Source organism: Hemitrygon akajei, chromosome 21 (genome assembly GCF_048418815.1).
Source record: "Hemitrygon akajei chromosome 21, sHemAka1.3, whole genome shotgun sequence".
Lineage (NCBI taxonomy): Eukaryota > Metazoa > Chordata > Chondrichthyes > Myliobatiformes > Dasyatidae > Hemitrygon > Hemitrygon akajei.
The window spans coordinates 58,062,254-58,082,351 of NC_133144.1; the positions used below are offsets into that span (position 1 = coordinate 58,062,254).

At 42.8% G+C, this 20,098-nt stretch overlaps 1 protein-coding gene across 1 annotated transcript in view; it reads right to left on the reverse strand.

The window, feature by feature from the left end:
* ccdc33 (coiled-coil domain containing 33) overlaps positions 1–20,098 on the reverse strand; it is a 344,809-nt gene that overhangs the window by 81,562 nt on the left and 243,149 nt on the right. The window contains exons 14-15 of the mRNA XM_073025746.1: positions 11,080–11,267; positions 3,363–3,420 (exon numbers count right to left, since the gene is read on the reverse strand). Coding sequence (XP_072881847.1) covers positions 3,363–3,420; positions 11,080–11,267 — 246 coding nt within the window. The remainder of the gene's footprint in view (positions 1–3,362; positions 3,421–11,079; positions 11,268–20,098) is intronic.

A 20,098-nucleotide genomic window follows, 5' to 3' on the forward strand; every position in this document is an offset into this window, starting at 1 on the left:
GGTAGGGCTCATCACCAACAATGATGATATGGTCTACAGAGAGGAGGTGGAATTTCTGCACAATCAGGAAAGCTCACCAATGCCTCTACTTTCGGAAGAAGCTGAAGGGAGTTTGACTATGCACATGCATACACACTCTACAGATGCACAGCAGAGAGAATCCTAACAAGCTGTATCACTGCTCGGCACAGAAGCTGTACTGCAGTGTACAGGATAGTTCTAAAACGGGTAGTCAAAATTGTCCAACGCATCACTGGTACCAACCTATCCATCATCAAGGACGTCGATATGCAAAAGGTCAGTAACATCAATGAAGCATCTCGCCCACCCACCCTGCTCATGGGCTGTTTAACCCTCTCCCATCAGGCAGGAGGCTACGTAGCATCCACATCAAGGCCACCAGACTCAAAAACAGTTACTTTGTTCAAGCAATAAGGCTGAACAACACCTCCACCCACTAAGCCACCCCCCACACCCCCCACCATCACTACTTTATCATTTCATGTCAGTCACCTAATATACAGACATTCCTGCACTGAGCATCACTTTATGGACATATACTCAATCTACGTACAGTATATAAACTATCTTATGTATTTTATTATTATTGCATTCTTTGTCTTATGTGGGGTTTTTTTTGTGCTGCATCAGATCTGGAGTAACACTTATTTTGTCTCCTTTGCGCTCATGCACTGGAAATGACATTAATCTTGCTAAAAGCACAAAATGCTGGCAGAACTCAGCAGGCCAGACAGCATCTACGGGAGGAGGTAGTGACGACGTTTCGGGCTGAAACCCTTCATCAGGAGGGTTAATGAAGGGTTTCGGCCCGAAACGTCGTCACTACCTCCTCCCATAGATGCTGTCTGACCTGCTGAGTTCTGCCAGCATTTTGTGTTTTTATTTATTTCCAGCATCTGCAGATTCACTCGTGTTGCCTTTAAACAATCTTGAACATGTGAGAGACATCAGCCTCTCAGAGAAGGTGTCTTCACAGACTGCTGATGCATAGATTATAACATCTCATCACACACAACACCATGGGTTGGTAAGGAGTGTAACAGTAACTCTTAGTGAAGAAATGGCTGGACATAATGTTAGCACACTGTGCACTGGTATCTGGGCCGGCTCTTTAGGAGAATCCTTTTGTTTAAAGATGAAATGACAGAGCAAATTTAAGCAGCAATTTCTCTCCCGTGTGGGCCCACACCGAACACATCCTCAGAGTTCAGTGATCTAGACTGGTGCCATTAATGGACACACTCCAACCTGTTCCTGGGCAGAAGAGTTAAATGGTTCACTGAACCCTGTCAGGAACCAGCTCCAGATACTCTTGTGCTGCATTGACTCTGCCCAGCATAGCCTGCTTGCCCCAAATACAGAACACAGTTGTGTGCCCCCACAGTGCAGCCGCCAGGTATACAGCACTTATCAACTCCCTTAAACTTGTCTCCTCTCACTCTAATAGTTTACATTTCCATAAGATCATAAAACATAGGAGAATTAGGACATTTAGCCCATTCAGCTTGCTCTGCCATTCCATCAAGGCTGATTTGTTATCCCTCTCAACCCCATTCTCCTGCCCTCTCTCCATAACCTTTGATGCCCTTACTAATCAAAAACCCATCAACCTCCACTTTAAATAAAGTGACTAAAGAAATTCCTCCTCATCTCTGTCGTAAAGGTACAGCCCTTTATTCTGAGGCTGTACCCTCGGGTCCTAGATTCCACACTATAGGAAATATCCTTTCCATGTCCACTCTATATAGTCCTTTCAATATTTGATAGGTTTCAGTGAGATCCCCCTCATTCTAAACTCAGGGGTACAGGTCCAGAGCCATCAAATGCTCCTCATACATTAACCCTTTCATTCTCAGGATCATTCTAGTGAGCCTCCTCTGGAGCCTCTCCATTGCCACTACATCTTTTCTCAGATAAGGGGCCCAAAACTGCTCACAATATTCCAAGTGTGGTCTGTCCAATGCCTTATAAAGCCCCAGCATTATTGGGTTTAGTGGGTTTACTGCAAGTGAGAGACAGTCACAGTCACAGTCACAGTGCAGGAAATATGGTGCCCAATTTTCACAGAGCAAGATCCCACAACCAATCAGCAACACTATACAAGGAACACACATAAATTGCTGGAGGACCTCGGCAGGCCAGGCAGCATCTACGGAAAAGAGAACAGTTGACATTTTGAGCCAAGACCCTTCAGCAGGATTTCCAGCATCTGCAGATTTTCTCTGGTTTAGAACTATCAAGGATTAGCTGAGCTCCTGCAGTGCTGTACTTTGAAATAAAAACAATACTGCAGATGCTAGAAAACTGAAATTAAGTTTAGTTATCACATGTACATCAAAACATACAGTGAAATGCATCATTTTGTGTTAACAATGAAACAGATTGAAGTCCATTTGTCAGAAGTGAGAAAGGGTGAAAACAAGTCAATTTTAATATTCCGAGAAGGTGGGGAGGGGATAGGGTAAAAGAGACATCATTGATGGGTGACAGCAGGGTTGCAATGAGGACAGGTTGCAGAAGCCATCTGTGTGAATGGGGTGGGGGAGAGAAGAGAGGGAGAGGGAGTTTAATTGTCATTTGATCATACACATATATAGAGCTAAATGAAACATCCTTCTCTGGGGCCAATGTGCAAAACACAGTACAGTGTCATACAGAGCACATATAGTTGCAATAACACAAAGTAATATCAGCATAAGTTCTTGAGTGGCATGGCCTGAAGATTGATGGTGCATGGGATATTGTCCTGGAGCCATGTTTTTGCAAGAACAAGCATGCAGCAGTTCCTCATCTCACACTGGGTCAGCTGCAGACAAAGGCAATTCAGTTTATCTTTCAGGGAGCTAGCACCGGAGAGCAGCACCGATGGGAGATTTGGCCAGATGTCAGGCTGCTCTCTAGTGTTCGCTGCAAGTGAACAAAACGGCAGTTAAAGAGTAAAAATATGAAGTTTGCAAAATGCAGAGCTGGAGCCAAGGACAGCTGTGCTAAAATCTGAGCTAATATCATGGATGGACTACTTTCTAGACAAATCAGAGGTTCTGACATAAACAGAGAAAGTCAGTTACTTTTAGAATGCACTTTCAGTCTGGAAGACTGCAACAGGGTCAGGCAGAAAGTAAGATGCCGTTCCTCGAACTTACAGTGGTCCTTATTATAACAGTGCAGTATCTCACAATACTGAAAGATAGATCTGAGTATTGCCTGGTCTTTGAGTATTCCCAGCATTTTCTGTTATATTGTATACACACATGAGATGGTTACTAAAGGATAAAGAAACACATTCCACTGAGTTGGCATAACATTTTAAGGCACTGGAAGACTGTCTAACATACACTCACCTGGGCTTCATGGTGAGTGATTTCTGGGTTTCCAATATTGACCTCAGTTGTAGACTCCCTGCAAAACAAGAGAGAGGTTCAAAAATAGAAACTGTTTCGAGGACCCAAAACCCCTTCTTTGTGTGCCATTTTCGACAAGGAAAGTTGACAAATCCCTTCACATATCCTTTGTGAGGAGATTGAGCAAAAGCATAATAAAAAGGATACAATAACAACAGGAAGTTGCATTTATACAGTAGAAGGGATGTCTGCCAATAGTATTGGTATTGTTTATTATTATCACATGAGCCTCAGGACTCACATCACCGGGTTCAGGAACAGTCATTAACCCTCAACCATCAGACTCTTGAAGTTAAAGAGATAGCTTCACTGATCTTCACTTGCCCCATCATTGAAATGTTCCTACAACCAATAGACTCACTTTCAAGAACTCTTCATCTCATGTTCCTGATTTTTATTGCTTATTTTTGTTATTATTTCTTTCTATTTGTGTTTGCACAATTTGTTATCTTCTACACTCTGGTTGAATGCCCAATTTGGGTGGTCTTTCATTGATTCTGTTATGATTATTATTCTGTTGATTTATCGAGCATGCCCACAAGAAAATTAATCTCAGGGCTGCATATTGTGACATATATTTGATAATAAATTTACTTTGAATTTTGAATGAAGAGATGGTGAAAACTTTATTCTGTCATAAATAAGGTAGTTAGAATAAACAAGATGGACTCTTGCCCTCACAATCTACCTCATTATAGCCTTGCAACTTACTGTATTTTCTCTGTAATTGCAATGCTTTATTCTGCATCTGTCAATGTTTTCCCTGGTATTACCTCAATGCACCAACGTGCTGAAATGATGTGTGTGATTAGCATGCAAGACGGGATTTTTTTCCACTCTATCTCAGTACATGTGACAATAATAAACCTATTTACTAATTAGAAGATAGAATGAAGTTTTGCAGCTACAAATAAAGTGCAGTGTAGGTAAAATTTCAGCTGAATGCCTTCAAGGCCACGGAAATACATATCAACTTCAGGAGGAATGTGTCTCCTCTCCATTCTCTCATTATCAACAACCTTACAGTTTGCACAGTTTCGACAGGTTCCTGGGCATCATTATTTCACAGGACCTCATATGCGAGAATCATATCTCATCCATTAACAAAAAGGCTCAGCAGAGGATGCACTTGTGGCAGTGGAGAAAATTCCATTTCCCCCGGAACATACTGGTGTAATTCTACAATGCCAACATAGAGAGCATCCTCACATCAGCTGCTACCGTTGGATTTTGTGCAGCATCCTCTCATGATATGTGAAAACTAGAGAGAGCTGTCAGGTCAGCCAAATAAGTCATTGGCTGCAGTCTACCAACACCAAAAGAAGTGAAGTGTAAGTGGAGTGGCCATTGTTGGAGTGGATAGTATTAGAGTAGACAGGCTTTGGCTCATCAGGCTTGGGCAAGAACAGGTGGAGGCTCCAAGTAAGTTTCTAAAAAGCTTTGTTTTCTCTCTTTCTTTGTCTATTAGTAAATAGCTAGTATGATAAAAAATAGGTCCAGGGCTAGTAGTATGCTCCTTGTGTGAGATGTGGGAACTTGGAGACATCCAGTCTCTCTGATAACTACATCTGCACTAACTGCATCAAGCGTCAGCTCCTTACAGACCACGTTAAGGAAATGGAGCTGCAGCTCAATGGCGCTCAGGAGAATGAGGAGATGATAGATAGGAGCTACAGAGAGGTAGTCACTCCTAAGTTGCAGGAGGCAGGTAGCTGGGTGACTGACAGGAGAGAGAGAAAGAATAGGTAGCCAGTGCAGAGTACCCCAGTGGCTGTTTCCCTTGATAATAAGTATACAGATTTGGATTCTGTTGTGGGGGAGAATTACCCAACAGGGGGAAGCTACAGTGACCAGGTCTCTAAATGGAGTCAAGTTAGGAAAAGGGGAAGTACAATGAGACCTACTGTCTATTGTCTATTGTCTGGCGCTGAGTCTGGTTCTGTGGCTCAGAAGGGAAGTGGGGACAAGATGAGTGCAGTACTGTTAGGGGATTCCATAGCTAAAGGAGCAAACAGAAGATTCTGTAGACACAGCTAGATGGTATGCTGCCTCTCAGGTCCCAAGGTCAGAGGTGCCTCAGACGGAGTCCATGTCATTCTAAAGGGGAAGGGTGAGCAACCAGAAGTTGTGGTACATTCTGGTACCAATGAAATAGGTAGAAAAATGGGGGAGGTCCTGAAGAGAGAATATATGGAGTTAAGTAGAAAGCTGGAAATCAGAACCTCCAGGCTAGTAACCTTTGGGCTGCTGCCTATGCCTTGTGCTATTGAGGGTAAGATCAGGGCAATTTAGCAGATGAATGCATGGCTGAAGAATTGGTGCAAGGGGTAGGGTTTCAGATTTCTGGATCAATACTATTTCTTTTGGGAAAGGTATGATCTGTACAAAAGGGATGGATTACACCTGAATCCGAGGGAGATCAATATCATTGTGGGGAGGTTTGCTAGAGCTGTTGGGGAGAGCTTATACTAATTTGGCCAGGGGGATTGGAACGGGAATGATAGGGCTGAGGATGGGGCAGTTGGTATATAAGTTTGTGTTTGTGTTTGTGAGGGTGGACAGGCAGATGATAGGGCAAAGTTGCAGTCAGTGGGATGAGTTGAAGTGTAACATGGGGAAAAATTGTAAAACTGATGAATACAGAACTAAACGTGTTATATTTGAACATACACAATATATGGAATAAGGTTCAGTAGATTAATTTGTGGCAGAGATTGGTAGGTATGATGTTGTGAGCATCATTGAATCATGGCTGAAAGAAGATTATAGTTGGTAGCTTAACCTTCAAGGATACACATTGTATTGAGAGGATAGGCAAGTAGACAGAGGGTGTGGGTGGCTCTGTTGAGAAACTCAAATCCTTAGAAAGAGGTGATATAGGATCAGACGATGTTGATTCTTTGTGGGTAGGGTTAAGATACTGTAAGGGTAAGCAGACCTTAGTGATAATTATACACAGGCCTCCAAACAGTAACCAGCGTGCAAATTAATCAGAATTAGAATCAGGCTTAATATCACAGGCATATGTTATGAAATTTGTTATTCTGTAGCAGCCGTACATAGCAATACATAATAATATAATCTATAATTTACAGTAAGTATACATATATGTACACAAATTAAATTAAATTAAATAAGTAGTGCAAAAAGAATGGATAAAATACTGAGGTAGTGTTCATGGTTTCATTGTCCATTAAGAAATCTGATGCTGGGGCTGGGGAGGGGAAGAAGCTGTCACTGAATCATTGAGTGTGTGTCTTCAAACTACCTCCTACTTGATGGTAGCAATGAGAAGAAGGCATGTATTGGGTGATGGGGACCGTTAATGATGGATGCCTTTTTGACACATTGCCTTTTGAATAGGTATTCTGGATAATGCAAATACCTGTGACAGGCTGTTGTTTATTGACTATAGCTCAGCATTTAACACCATCATTCCTACAGTCCTGATCAAAGAGAACCTAGGCCTCTGTACCTCGCTCTGCAATTGGATCCTCAACTTCCTAACCGGAAGACCACAATATGTGCAGATTGGAAATGATATCTCCACCTTGCTGACAGTCAACACTGGTGCACCACAGGGATGTAAGCTTTGCCCATAGCTCTACCCTCTCTACACCTAGGACTGTGTGGATAGGCATAGCTCAAACAGCATCTATAAACTTGCTGATGATACAACCATTGTTGGCAGAGTTTCAGATGGTGATGAAAGGGTATACAGGCATGAGATACACCAGTTGAATGGTGTTGCAGCAACAACCTTGCATTCAACATCAGCAAGACCAAAGAGCTGATTGTGGACTTCAGGAAGAGTAAAACAAAGGAACACAAACCAATCCTCATCAAGGAATCAGAAGTAAAGAGAGAGAGCAATTTCAAGTTCCTGGGTGTCAATATCTCTGTGGACTTAACCTGGACACAACATATTGATGCAGCTATAAAGAAGGCAAGACAGCAGCTATAGTTCATTAGGAGTTTGAGGAGATTTGGTTTATCAACTTAAAAACTTCTCCAAATATACTGTGGAGAGCATTCTGACTGGCTGCATTGCCACTTGGTATGATGGGACTACTGCACAAGATTGAAATAAGTTGTAGGCAGCTCTATCATGGGTGCCAGCCTCCGTAGTATCCAACAAATCTTCAAGGAGCAATGCCTTAGGAAGGTGGCATCCATCATTAAAGATCACCACCACCCAGGACATGCCCTCACGCTGTTACCATCAGGAAGGAGGTACAGAAGCCTGAAGGCACACATTCAGCAACTCAGGAACAGCTTTTTCCCCTCTGCCACCCAATTTCTAAATGGACATTGACCCCATGAACACTAGCTCACTACTTTTTTATTTATGTTATTTTGCAGTTTATTTTAACTTAACTATTTAATAGACACATATATACTTCATGTAACTCAATTTTTTTCTCTATATTATTTATTATGTATATCATTGTACTACTGATGTAAAGTTAACAAATTTCACAACATATGCCAGTGATATTAAATCAGATTCTGATTCTAAAGATGTTCTGGTTGCTGGGAGACCGGTGCCCATGATGCAGTTGGCTGACTTTACAACTTTCTGCAGCTTTTTCCAATCCTGTCCAGTAGCCCCTCCTTACCAGACAGTGATGCAACATGTTATTTATTTACTTATTGAGATAAAGTGTAGAGTAGGCCCTTCCACACAGAGTAGCCATGCCACCCAGCAACCCCCCCCCCCCAATTTAACCCTAGCCTAATCACAGGACAATTCACATTGACCAATTAACACACCAACCGGTACGTCTTTGGACTGTGGGAGGAAACTAGAGCAGCTGGAGGAAACCCCTGTGGTCATGGGGATAACCTCCTTAAGGGCAGTGGTGGGAATTGAACCCAGGTTGCTGGTACTGTAAAGCGTTGTGCTAACCACTACACTACTATGCCGCCTCTATCAGCCTTCTTCACTCTAGGGAAATACACACCCAGAAAATCCCTACAATCTCACTTCGTAAACGAGGCAACATCCTGGCATATCTTTCTGCACATTCTCCAATGCAATCGCATTGCTATGCACATTCATATACAGTGACAAATGATGTGTTGTTATCTGATTTAGATTCCATTTCATCTATTTGCATTAACAGCAAAACTAAGAATTAGTTCTGAAGGACTGGATAATTGCAAATGTCACTCCACTCATCAAGAAGGGAGCGAGGCAGAAGTAAAGGAAATTATAGGCCAGATAGTGTGACCTCAGTGGTTGGGAAGATGTTGGAGTTGACTGTTAAGATGTTTATGGGGTAGTTGGAGGTACATGAAAAATAGGCTAAAGTCAGCATAGTTTCCTTAAGGGGAAATTTGCCTGACACATCTGTTGGAGTTCTTAGAGAAAATAACAGGCAGGATAGATAAAGGAGAATCAGTGGATGTTGTGTACTTGGGTTTTCGGAAGAGCTTTTACAAGGTGCCACACATGAGGCTGTTTAACAAGGTAAGAGCTCATGGATTTACAGTAAAGGTACTAGCATGGATATAAAATTGGGTGAATGGCAGGAGGCAAAGAGAGGAAATATAGGGGGCATTTTAAGGTTGGTTGCCGAAAACTAGCGGTGTTCCATGGGGCCAGTGTTAAGACAGCTTCCTTTCACATTATACATCAATGATTTGCATGACAGAATAGATACCAAAGTGGTCAAGTTTGCAGACAATACAAAGGTAGAAAGAGGGGCAGGTGGTGTTGAAGAAGCAGGGATTTTGCAGAAGAGCTTAGACAAATTAGGAGAATGGGTAAAGAAGTGGCAGATGGCGTATACTGCAGGGAAATGTATGGTCATGCACTTTAGTACAAGGAATAAAGGCACAGCCTCAAATAGAGGGACATCCATTTAGAACAGAGATGAGGAGGAATTTATTTAGTCAAAGGGTAGTTACTCTGTGGAATTCATTGTCACAGATGACTGTGGAGGCCAATTCATTTGGTATATTTAAAGTGGACATTGATAGGTTCTTGATTAGTCAGTGCATCAAAGATTTTGGGGAGAAAGCAGGAGAATGGGATTGTGAGAGGTAATCAAAGAGCCATGATGGAATGGCAGAGGCAGACTTGATGGGCAGAACTTCCTAATTCTGCTCCTATGTCTTATGGTCTTATCTCTGCGGGACATGCCTATGTCCAGGACCAATTAGCAGGCAGGAAAAGTCATTGTGGACATTACTCTCACAGCAAACTGCCATTTCCAAAAACTGCCTTCTGGAAACAAAACTTCACAGATTGTCAAAACTTTCCTCCACCAGGCAATTAATCTGATCCACCATTCTAGTTAGCCTCCACCCCCACCCCACTCTATATATTACTTCAGTCACTGCACTGCATTGTAAACACTTTAAACAACTTTATAATGCTGTTTAGATCATAAACTTTATGTAATGTATTTACACACATTCTATTCCATATCTGTACTTCTAACTTTATTTTTATATAATTCTTTATTCAGTATAATTGCTGAATTTTGTCATTTTCTGCTGCATGGAACACCAACACATCACAGCAATTTCCTAATACACGTATTATGTATAAAGCTGATACCTGATCCTTTGGAAATACTGTTTTCTGAAAGACAATACAGGTTGAGTACCCCTTGTCCAAAACTCCAAAATCCAAAAACCTCTGAAATCTGATTTTCTTTTCGAGTGCTGACATGATGTCACACATGGAAAATTCAACAAGGCACAGGGAAGGTTCCCAGGCATTGTGTAGATCTCTGTGCAGTTAGGAGAAGTGACCTCACATACTGAATGTCATGAACAGAAGTTAACGAAAAATAGAAGAAAACTGCATAAAATGAAAAATGAAGATCTCCAGCATGTATTGAAATTGCGGATTTGTCAGCGTCGAAGTGAAGGCATGCTGCTTAACAGTGTGCTGATCATGAAACAAAGAAAGATCTATCAAAATGTACTGAAATTTGAAGGCAATTCTCTTATGCACAAAGTTATTAAAAAATATATGAAACTATCGCCGCACTCCCCACATCATATCATAGCTGTTGTGGATGGGTGACCGTTTAAAATTGATGGCAGATTTGAAACCAATTGCAGCGCTGGAACCCGGTGATAGATGCAGTCGATGAGGTCATTGAACTCTGGTCCAAATAAACCCAAAGTAAACTAAAGGTCCAGTTAGTCTCTCCAGTGGACATAAAAGTTTCAAAGGTATTATATGAAAGGAGATCTGGACCTCCTAGATAACCAGGACAATGCTTATTCCTCAACTTCTATCACTAGAAGGAGACACAGAGACTGAAGATGCTGGAAGCTGGAGCAACTGATGTAGGGTCTCAACCCACAATGCTTTCCTGCAGAGATGTTGCCTGACCTGTTGAGATCCTTCAGCTTTATGTGTGTTAACACTAGATAGAAGATCAGTTTATTTGTCACGTCGTTGCACGTGCAATATTACTTTGTACAAATCAGCTGCTGAATTTCTTACACAGTCATACATTGGCTGCATCTTGGGTCATAAAAGCTGCTATCTAATTGCCACTTCTTTCTTCCTAGCTTTAGAAAGATCAATAAATGGATTGCCCAATCTGCCAGCAATATACAGGAAGTGAGTTTGTGTTTAGTCATCACTTGATCCCGTACAAATGGGATTTGTTAAAATGAAACAACCTACCTTTTCATTGGCAGCAAGGTAGGTTCTTGTGTCTCAGGAAGTTCAGGAGCTCTGACGGGTGACTGCCGTTCTCCCTTTTCCATCTTCTGTTTTTCCTTTGGACTGGAAGCACGAAAGAGGTATTCATAATCTGGCAGCACTTGTGCCAGTGCATCGTAAGATGGAAGATTAACTCTGTCCTTCAGAAGCTAGAAAATAATTGGAAAGGATAGTCAGACAGAATGAAGCACTGAGTCTGTAACACCATTCCATCTTGTCTCATTTATTATCCCTTTCAACACTATTACCCAGCCTTCTCCCTGTAACCTTTCATGTCCTTACTAATCAAGAATCTATCAACTTCTGCTTTAAATATACCCAATGAATTCCACAGATTTGTGATCCCTTTGCTAAAGAAATTCTTCCTAATCTCTGTTCTAAAGGTAAATCCTTATATTCTGAGCCTGTCCCCTCTGGTCCTAGACTCCCCCCCCTATAGGAAACATCCACTCCACGCCTGCTCTATCTAGGCCTTTCAGTATTCGACAGGTTTCAATAAGATCTCTCTTTCATTCTTCTGAACTCGAGCAAGTACAGGCAAAGAGCCATCAAACGTTCCTCATATGTTAACCCTTTAATTCCTAGTTTCATTCTCGTGAACCTCCTCTAGACACTCCAAATTCTCAAATTAACTCTTATTAGTATTGATGCTTAGGAAACTGCCTGACAGCAAAGATTAGTGACAGACAACTTGTTCAAAAATGTAGGTGAGCTGATTAATAAATGTGCAGAGGGCACAGAGCTGGTGGAGTCATAAACAGTCAGGAACGTTATCAAAGTATTCAGCAGGATACAGACCACATGGAAAAATGGGCAAAGACATTTTGGTCACCTAACCTACAGGAAAGATGTAAATAAAATTGACAATATTTACAAGAACGTTGCCAAGACTGGAGGATATGAATTATAAGGAAAGATTAAATAGGTTTGAATTTTAATCCCTAGAACACAGAAGACGGGAGATTTGACAGATATACAAAATTATGATGGGTATAGATGGGGTAAATACAAGCAGACTTTTTTCATGGAGGTTTGGTGAAACTACAACTAGGGATCAGGTGCTAAGAGTGAAAGGTGAAATGTTTAAGGGGAACATGAGGGGAAATTTCTTTACTCAGAGTGTGGTGAGAGTGTGGAACAAGCTGCCAGTGTAACTGTTGGATGCAATTTTGCTTTCAACGTTTAAGCAAAGTTGTGGATAGGTATATGGAGGGCTCTGGTCTAAGTGCAGGTCGATGGGACTAGGCAGCTTAAAGGGTTCAACATGGACTAGATGCGCCATAGGGCCTGTTTCTTGCTGTAGTTTGTAATGACTCAATGACTCTAATTTGCAGATGAAATTTAATCCAGTAAACTGCAAAGTATTGAACTTTGGGAGGTGAATGTGTGAGGAAAGTATGCAATAAGTGGCAAGACCCTTAAGAGAGTTGATGTACAGAGGAATCTTGAGGTGCAAGCCCATGTATTGCTCTAAGAGCTTACATGAATAGATAACGTGAAAAAGAAGGCATGTGACTAGAAGGGGGGCTTCGGAGCTTTGATGTTTCCCTCATTCATTCTATGGAGCTCCTTGTTTTGTGGATGTCTGTGAAGAGGAAGCATTTCATGTTGCATACTGTATATGTTCACAGATATTAAATGAACCTTTGCTGTATAAAACTGGTTCAACCACACTGGACTATCGTGTGCAGTTCTGGTCAGCACATTATAGGAAGGATGTGGAGGCTTTAGAGGGAGTGCAAAAGAGATTTGCTAGGATGGTGCCCGGATTATAGAGTATTAACTATAAGGAGAGGTTAGACAAACTTGAACTGTTTTCTCTGGGGTGCTGGAAGCTGAGGGGAAATCTGATACAAGCTTATATACTAAGGACATAGAATGAGTAGATAGCAGAGACTTTTCCAGGGTGGAAGTGTCAAATACAAGAGGGCTTAGCTTTAAGGTGAGAGGATGGATTTTCAGAGGAGACATTGGAGGTTCATTTGTTCTCATTAGTGAATGAATCACAGGAACATGCTCAGTGCATCTCAGACACCAATGGCAGTGAGCACTGTGGAGGGGCTATCATCAGTGGACCCACTCCAACCCCCCCCCCCTCAGTACAATGGTTTTACCCTGGAAAGGTACATATGGACCACTCCACATTTGTGGTCTCCCCTACAGTTTCACAGGTAAGGGGAGATCTTCAGCCAGTCTTGGAGCAGACCATTATCTTCTCATAGCAAACTTGCTCTGCGCTCTTGGCCAACACACTTGCTGAAGCGTATATTCCAGAAGTTGATCTAGGAGCAGGAATAGCCCATGTGGACTTTTGGGCCAGCTCCTCTGTTCATCAAAACCATGCCTGACCTATCTCAGCAGCTCTTTCCTGTATTTTCCCTGTATCTCTTTATTTCTTGTATCCAGAAACCTTTACTTTGCAAGAACAAAATGACTGTGACTCCATATACCTCTTCTCGCCTCTCCCATTGAGTAGAGTATACAAAAGCCGGAAAGCATGTACTACCAGGCTCAAGGACAGCTTCTACCCCGCTGATAAGACTATAAAATGGTTCCCTAGTACGATAACGCGGCCTCATGACTTCACAATCTACCTTGTTATGATCTTGCACCTTATTGTTACCTATGCTACACTTTCTCAGTAGCTGTTACACTTTACTTTGCATTGCTATTGTTTTACCTTGTACCATCACAGTTCACAGTATAATGACTTGACCTGTATGAACAGTATGCAGTGTGATCAGCTTTTCATTGTAAGTCGGTACATGAGACTGTAATAAACCAAACCCAATTCCTAAAGTTAACCACCCTTTGAATGAAGAAGTTTCTCCTTATCTCATTGCCCTAGCCCTTATTCTGAGACCCAGTCTCATTATTCAGTGGAACCTGACTCTCCCCTATGAAAAAATCACAGCAGCAAAAACATGGGCGGTACTATAGCGTAGCAGTTAGCGCAACACTAGTACAGTGTCAGTGGCCAGTAGTCAATGCCACTGCTGTGCGTAAGGAGTTTGTATATTCTCCCCGTGACCATGTGGGTTTCCTCCCTGTGCCCTGATGTCCCCCCACATTCTAAAGACGTACGGATTAGGGTTAGTAAATTGTGGGCATGCTATGTTGGCATGCAACATCACATGCCCACAACTATGGGCAAGAAGATTAATTGATCAATGGGTGTAATTGGACAGTGCAGATAGTTGGGCTGGAAAGGCCCGTTACCAATAAAAGATAAAGATTAGCTTTATTTGTCACGTGCCCGTCGAAGCATACAGTGAAATGTGCTGCTTTGCGTTAACGACCAGCACAGTCTGAGGGTGTGTTGAGGTGGACTGCAGCTGTCACCACACATTCAGCACCAACACAGCAAGCCCACAACTCACTGGTCATAATTGTACATCTTTGGAATTTGGGAATAAATGGGAAAACCTGGAGAGAACATACAAACAGACAGTGATGGGGATCGAATCCTAATTGCTGGCAGTGCACCAACTGCTACGGTTTCCTGTACTGTATCTTTAAATAAAATAAACTGTCATTCCTTCTGTGATACTCACTAAGAAGGACCCACTGTGGAAGTTTAATGCTATGATTTATGCACATGGATTTGCCAATCGTGAGTGGCATTCAGGTAATTTATCTCAAAGTGCACTAACTACGTTGTACAGTAGAGTAAAATTTCTCACCATCTTCCCTAAAGAAGACTCTTTTGGAATCAAATCAGATACTCACAGTGGTTGTGTGCGGTCTGTAATAGGCGGCCATTTGATGCCTCTTGTGTTGAAGCCAACCTCCTGCTAATGGACAACATTCATCGCAAAGCCTTCAGCACCCAGAGGCCCCTCCTAGTACGGAAGACATGACAACCAACCTCCCCATGGGCTCCTAGCTACTCCGCCTCTTTCTGAAAGGTTGCCATGTAGCCCATTACCTGGCTACCACTGGGATTAAATATTGTGTTCCCAGTAGCAACTGTCAGCATTCTTGAGCTGAGCCGGATGCCAATGCAAAGCAGAGGACTCGCTCCCCCCATTCTGACATTAATATTCAAGCCTCTGTCCTTCGGCAAATGTTGGCGTGGAGGGGTAAGTTCAACAGCAAAGTTATGTCCTCAGGAGATAGGATTCCCTTTTTCAAGCACGCCTGCATCAGAGGTGTAGTTGCTTTCCAAAGCACTTGGGTCCTTTCTATGCTTATTATTATTATCTGCTCTAAAGGCCACACAATAAAGCCTTTGTCAGTCCACCTGATTCAGTCACCACAACACAAACCCTGCTTAGCAACAGCTGATAAAAACCAGCAGAGCCGAGCTGAACAGGGAGGTTAATTAAGACCTTCAACAAAGTTACCATGGGAACAAACTTCCTATTGGACAAATGGGCATCTCATTACAAGAGGGTGGCACATTCCTCAAACTACTGAGGAATTTTAGAAGCTATTGAATCTTTATTTCGATGAGGGACAATTAATTTAGATAAAAAGTAAAGGAAACCACTGTCCACTTTCCATAGGGATCGCCCCCTCCATGATTCCCTTCTCCATTCACGCCTCCCACGAATCTGCCTCCCGGCATTTATCCCAGCAAGCAATCTAAGTGCTACACCTGCCCATTCACCTTCTTCCTCACCTCCATTCGGGGCCCAAAGCAGTCCTTCCAGGTGAGGCAACACTTCACCTGCAAATCTGCTGGAGTCGCCCATTGTGTCCGCTGCTCCTGATGTGGCACTAGTGAGATCCATAGTAAACTGGAGGACCACTTCGTCGAGCACCTCTGCACCATCCGCCAAAAGAGTAACTTCACGGTGGCCAAACATTTTAATTCTAATTCCCGTTCCTATTCCACCACATCGGTCCATGGCCTCCTCTTGTGCCAAGATGAGGCTACCCTCAGGGTGGAGGAGCAACAACTTATATTCTGTCTGGGTAACCTCTAACCTGATGGCATGAATATCAATTTCTCCTTCCGGTAAAAAAAATTCCTCCCTCCTCCACTCTTCTACTCCCTGCTCTGCCGTCTTACCTTTTCTCACCTGCCTATCACCTCCCTCTGGTTCCCCTCATTTCTCCCTTTCCCCTCTGGTTCATTTTCTCTCCTATCAGATTCCTTTACCTTTGCCACCCACCTGGCTACACCTATCACCTTCTAGCTAGCCTCATTCCCCTCCCCCAACCCTTTTTATTCTGGCATCTTCCCTCTTCCTTCTCAGTCCTGAAGAAGGGTCTCGATCCAAAATGCCATCTGTTTATTCATTTCCATGGATGCTGCTTGCCCTGCTGAGTTCCTCCAGCATTTTGCTTTGTTATTACTGGGCAATTGAATAAGTAATGACACATTCTTAACAGTCCCACTTCGTTCTGTACAGTTGGAATAAGCTTTAACGTTACAAATATAATCGGGGCGTTTGTTAAGGGATGTGACTGAGCCAGCATTTAATTGCTTATCCCTGATTGCCCTCGAAAAGGTGGTGGGGAGCTGCCTTCTCAATCTGCTGTAGAAATAAGCAGCAGAGAGTTGTAAACTCTGGGCTCTAGCCTCCGTAGTATCCAGGACATCTTCAAGGAGCAATGCCTCAAAAAGGCGGCGTCCATCATTAAGGACCCCCATCACCCAGGTCATGCTTTGTTCTCAAGAAGGAGGTCCAGAAGCCTGAAGGCACACACTCAGTGATTCAGGAACAGCTTCTTCCTATTTCTAAATGGACATTGAACCCATGAACACTACCTCACTACTTTTTTATTTCCATTTTTTGCACAACTTATTTAACACTGTAATTCAGGTTTTTCTCTATTATTAAGTATTGCACTGTGCTGCTACTGCAAAGTTAACAAACTTCACGACATATGCCGGTGATATTAAAGCTGGTTCTGATTGAACTGCCCTTGGTGGAGGTTATGGGTTTGGACAGTGAGTGTTGGTGAGTTGCTACAGTGCACCCTGTGGATGTTCCACTGCCGTTACTGTGCGTCGGTGGCAGAGTGACGGAATGGCTTGTTGAGGCTTCACTCACCCAGGCAAGTGCAGAGTGTTCCATTCACTCCCGAGTTGAGCCTTGTAGTTTGGTGCGCAGGCTTTGAAGAGCTGGGAGGTGAGTTACTTACTGCAAGGTCCCAAGCCCTGACCTGGTCTTGTATCCATACAGTGAATACAGCTACTTCAGTTCAGTTTCTGGTCAATGGTCTCCCCAGGATCATAGGGAAATGGACAGTCAATATTTTGGATCAATACCTTTGTTTAAGGGGTTGATGGACAACCACATGAAGAGAAGGGAACACAGTACTCTAATGTTAGATGCAAATGGGGTGAGATGGAGCATAGAGCTCAACATGGAATGATTGGGCTGAATAGCCTATTCTATATCTCACCTTGCAGTAACCTTTAAAATGAAGCTCCTGTATGTGACGGAATTAGTCTGTTCAACTGAGACACCAAAAATTGAGAACTCTCCTGACAACAGAGAGGCATTTATTGCATGTCCACAAATTCTCAAGTCACTTGTTAAGGCAATTAAATCAACCACATCACTGTGGATCTACAATCCAACAAGGGCTAGATAAAAACTCCAGATTTTGTTCCATGAAGGGCATTGGTGAAACCAGTGAGATTGTACAACAGTCAGTAATTTCACAGATAGTACCACTGGGACTAAGTTTTCATTCCAGACTTATTTAATCAAATACTGTAATTTAAACTTTCACTATAGGATCTATAAAGTAAAAGTAAATGTAAAAAGTTAAAAACAAAAATGACCTGACCTGAAAAACACTAACATGACCTCAAACTATATTCCTTTTCTCTCTCGCAGCTTACAGTGGTATTGTTATTTTGCTGTTTGATTTTTGCACCTATAAGTTATGTATAATTTATGTTTATTTAAGTTTGTCATGTTTGTTATGAACTGTGCTGCTGCTGCAAGAAACAAATTTTCATGGCATTTACAATTAGTGCAAGACAATAAGCTTAAAGTTGAATTTGAACCCTCCGTTCTTGAAGGTCAGTTCTTGCCTCATTCCGCCAATACATTCAAAACCATTGCAACTACTCAGCAAGTCAGTTTCTTTTTCCAAGCTCTCTCCCCAAAATTCAGCATCATATTAAGCCATGCCACTATGGATTCTTATCCATACAAGAGGCCTCTGTCCACTAATTTATTAAAAGGTTAAGGCATTTTAAACTAATGTCTTTCCTTAAAATACCAGAGCTGTTAACAGGATCATTTCTAGTAGTACCCTTCATGACTGCCAAACAGACATTTTTCACAAGGTGCGAGGGATCAAAAGGGATTGCTTCTTTGCTGATTAGCCACAGCGAATTCCTCACCCTGAACGTTAAAACGGCCTGCAAAATAGATCCTGTGTTTATCAGCAGCCAGAGCACAGTTCATTAAAGGAAAGTGTTTAAGGTATCTGATCGGCCACATGATTCCGGTCGGCTGTAGTGAAGATATGGTGAATCTGATGTCAGCCCGTTTATTCTTAATAAAGACTGGGCTTATCAAAACACTGATCTTCCCATTCTGTGCTTGCTCCTTCTATAACAGCTTCAGGCTTGTCGTGAGATGAAGAGGAAGTGGTATTGATGGACCCATTCTTGACCTATCTGAATTCAGCTCAGGTGTCACAAGGCAGAATCGATGTCCCGTTCCTTTGTCCTGCAGGTTAAGTGGTATGAAAGGGAACTCGCAGAGATGTAATTGGCTCACCTTGGCCCTCTTTGGAGACCCGGGGACACAGTAAATCAGAGGACTAATGGGCAGCTGCCCTGAGAGATCTGCTCTTAGCAGGCATGCCTGAGGACAGAGCACCCGCCTGCTACCTTTATTAGTCGAGGCACGCATTTACCGTTGCACATCGCTGCACATCTGTGTAGTGCAAGGGCAGCAGAGACTGATGAGGTTGCCGAGACTGTCTCTGGGTCAGAACACATCCGTCTGACCTTTTCCTCCTAGTTGCAGCTTCCTCCATCCACTTTTACCTCAGATTATTGCACACCATTCTGGTCAGATCATTGCAGGAAGGATGTCGAAGCTTTGGAAAGGACGTAGAAGAAATTTAGATCTTCCAGTCAAGATGGTGTTGACTGTGTTCTCCATCAAAGTCATGGTTCAGACAGTTGTTTCTTAGGATTGTTAGGTTCATAGCAATTGATTTCGGAACAGAGAGAGAAGTTAGGAGTCAGGTTAGGGTTTAGGGACAGGGATGTGGGAGAGTTAGAGGTCAGGCCACAGTCTAAACTTTAACTCTGCAATAGAAGGCCGGCAACGTGGTCATGGTTGAACGTCAGACCAGCAAGGATGAGGGCTGATGGCCCTCCCAGGTTAACAAGTTGTCGGTGTATTCTGGAATTGGAGTTCTGTGCAGGCAGGAGGCACAAGGGCCGGTGAATCAGTGAGACCGGAGTTCAAGGCCTAGTGTTTGGAGCCCCCTCATCGTTGAGTCCAGAGCTCAAGGCCTGGAGTTCAGTCCCTCATCCTGGGCCACCGTCTCAGTGAATCCTAGGTCAATATCAAAGATTGAAGCCTGAAGGTCAATTGGAAATCCAGAAGTGGACACCCAATGGCCAAAACCTGTCCATTGAAGAAATTGAAGGCCCTGAGTCTTCTCAAGGCTGGGGCTGAAGACAGCCTCACCTGGGATTAAAGGACTGTGTATGCGTGTTTGGAAGGCAGTAACGGGGCTTGTTCTGTTGTTGTTGCTTGGTACATTCTGTTTTGTTGTGTTCTGTGTTGCTCTGCCAGCCACGGTGGGCATGCAATGTTGGCGCCGGAATATGTAGTAACACTTGCAAGCTGCCACCAGCACATCCTTGGGCATCTCGGTTATTAATGCAAATGACATATTACACTGCACGTTTCAATGTACACATGATAAATAAATTTAAATCTGAGGCTGAGGACCAAAAAGGAATCTCATTGTGGTACAGAGGTACATGAATGGCATCCTTTAAAGCTATTTAACACCTTGCTCCTATTAGTTAGATCTCTGA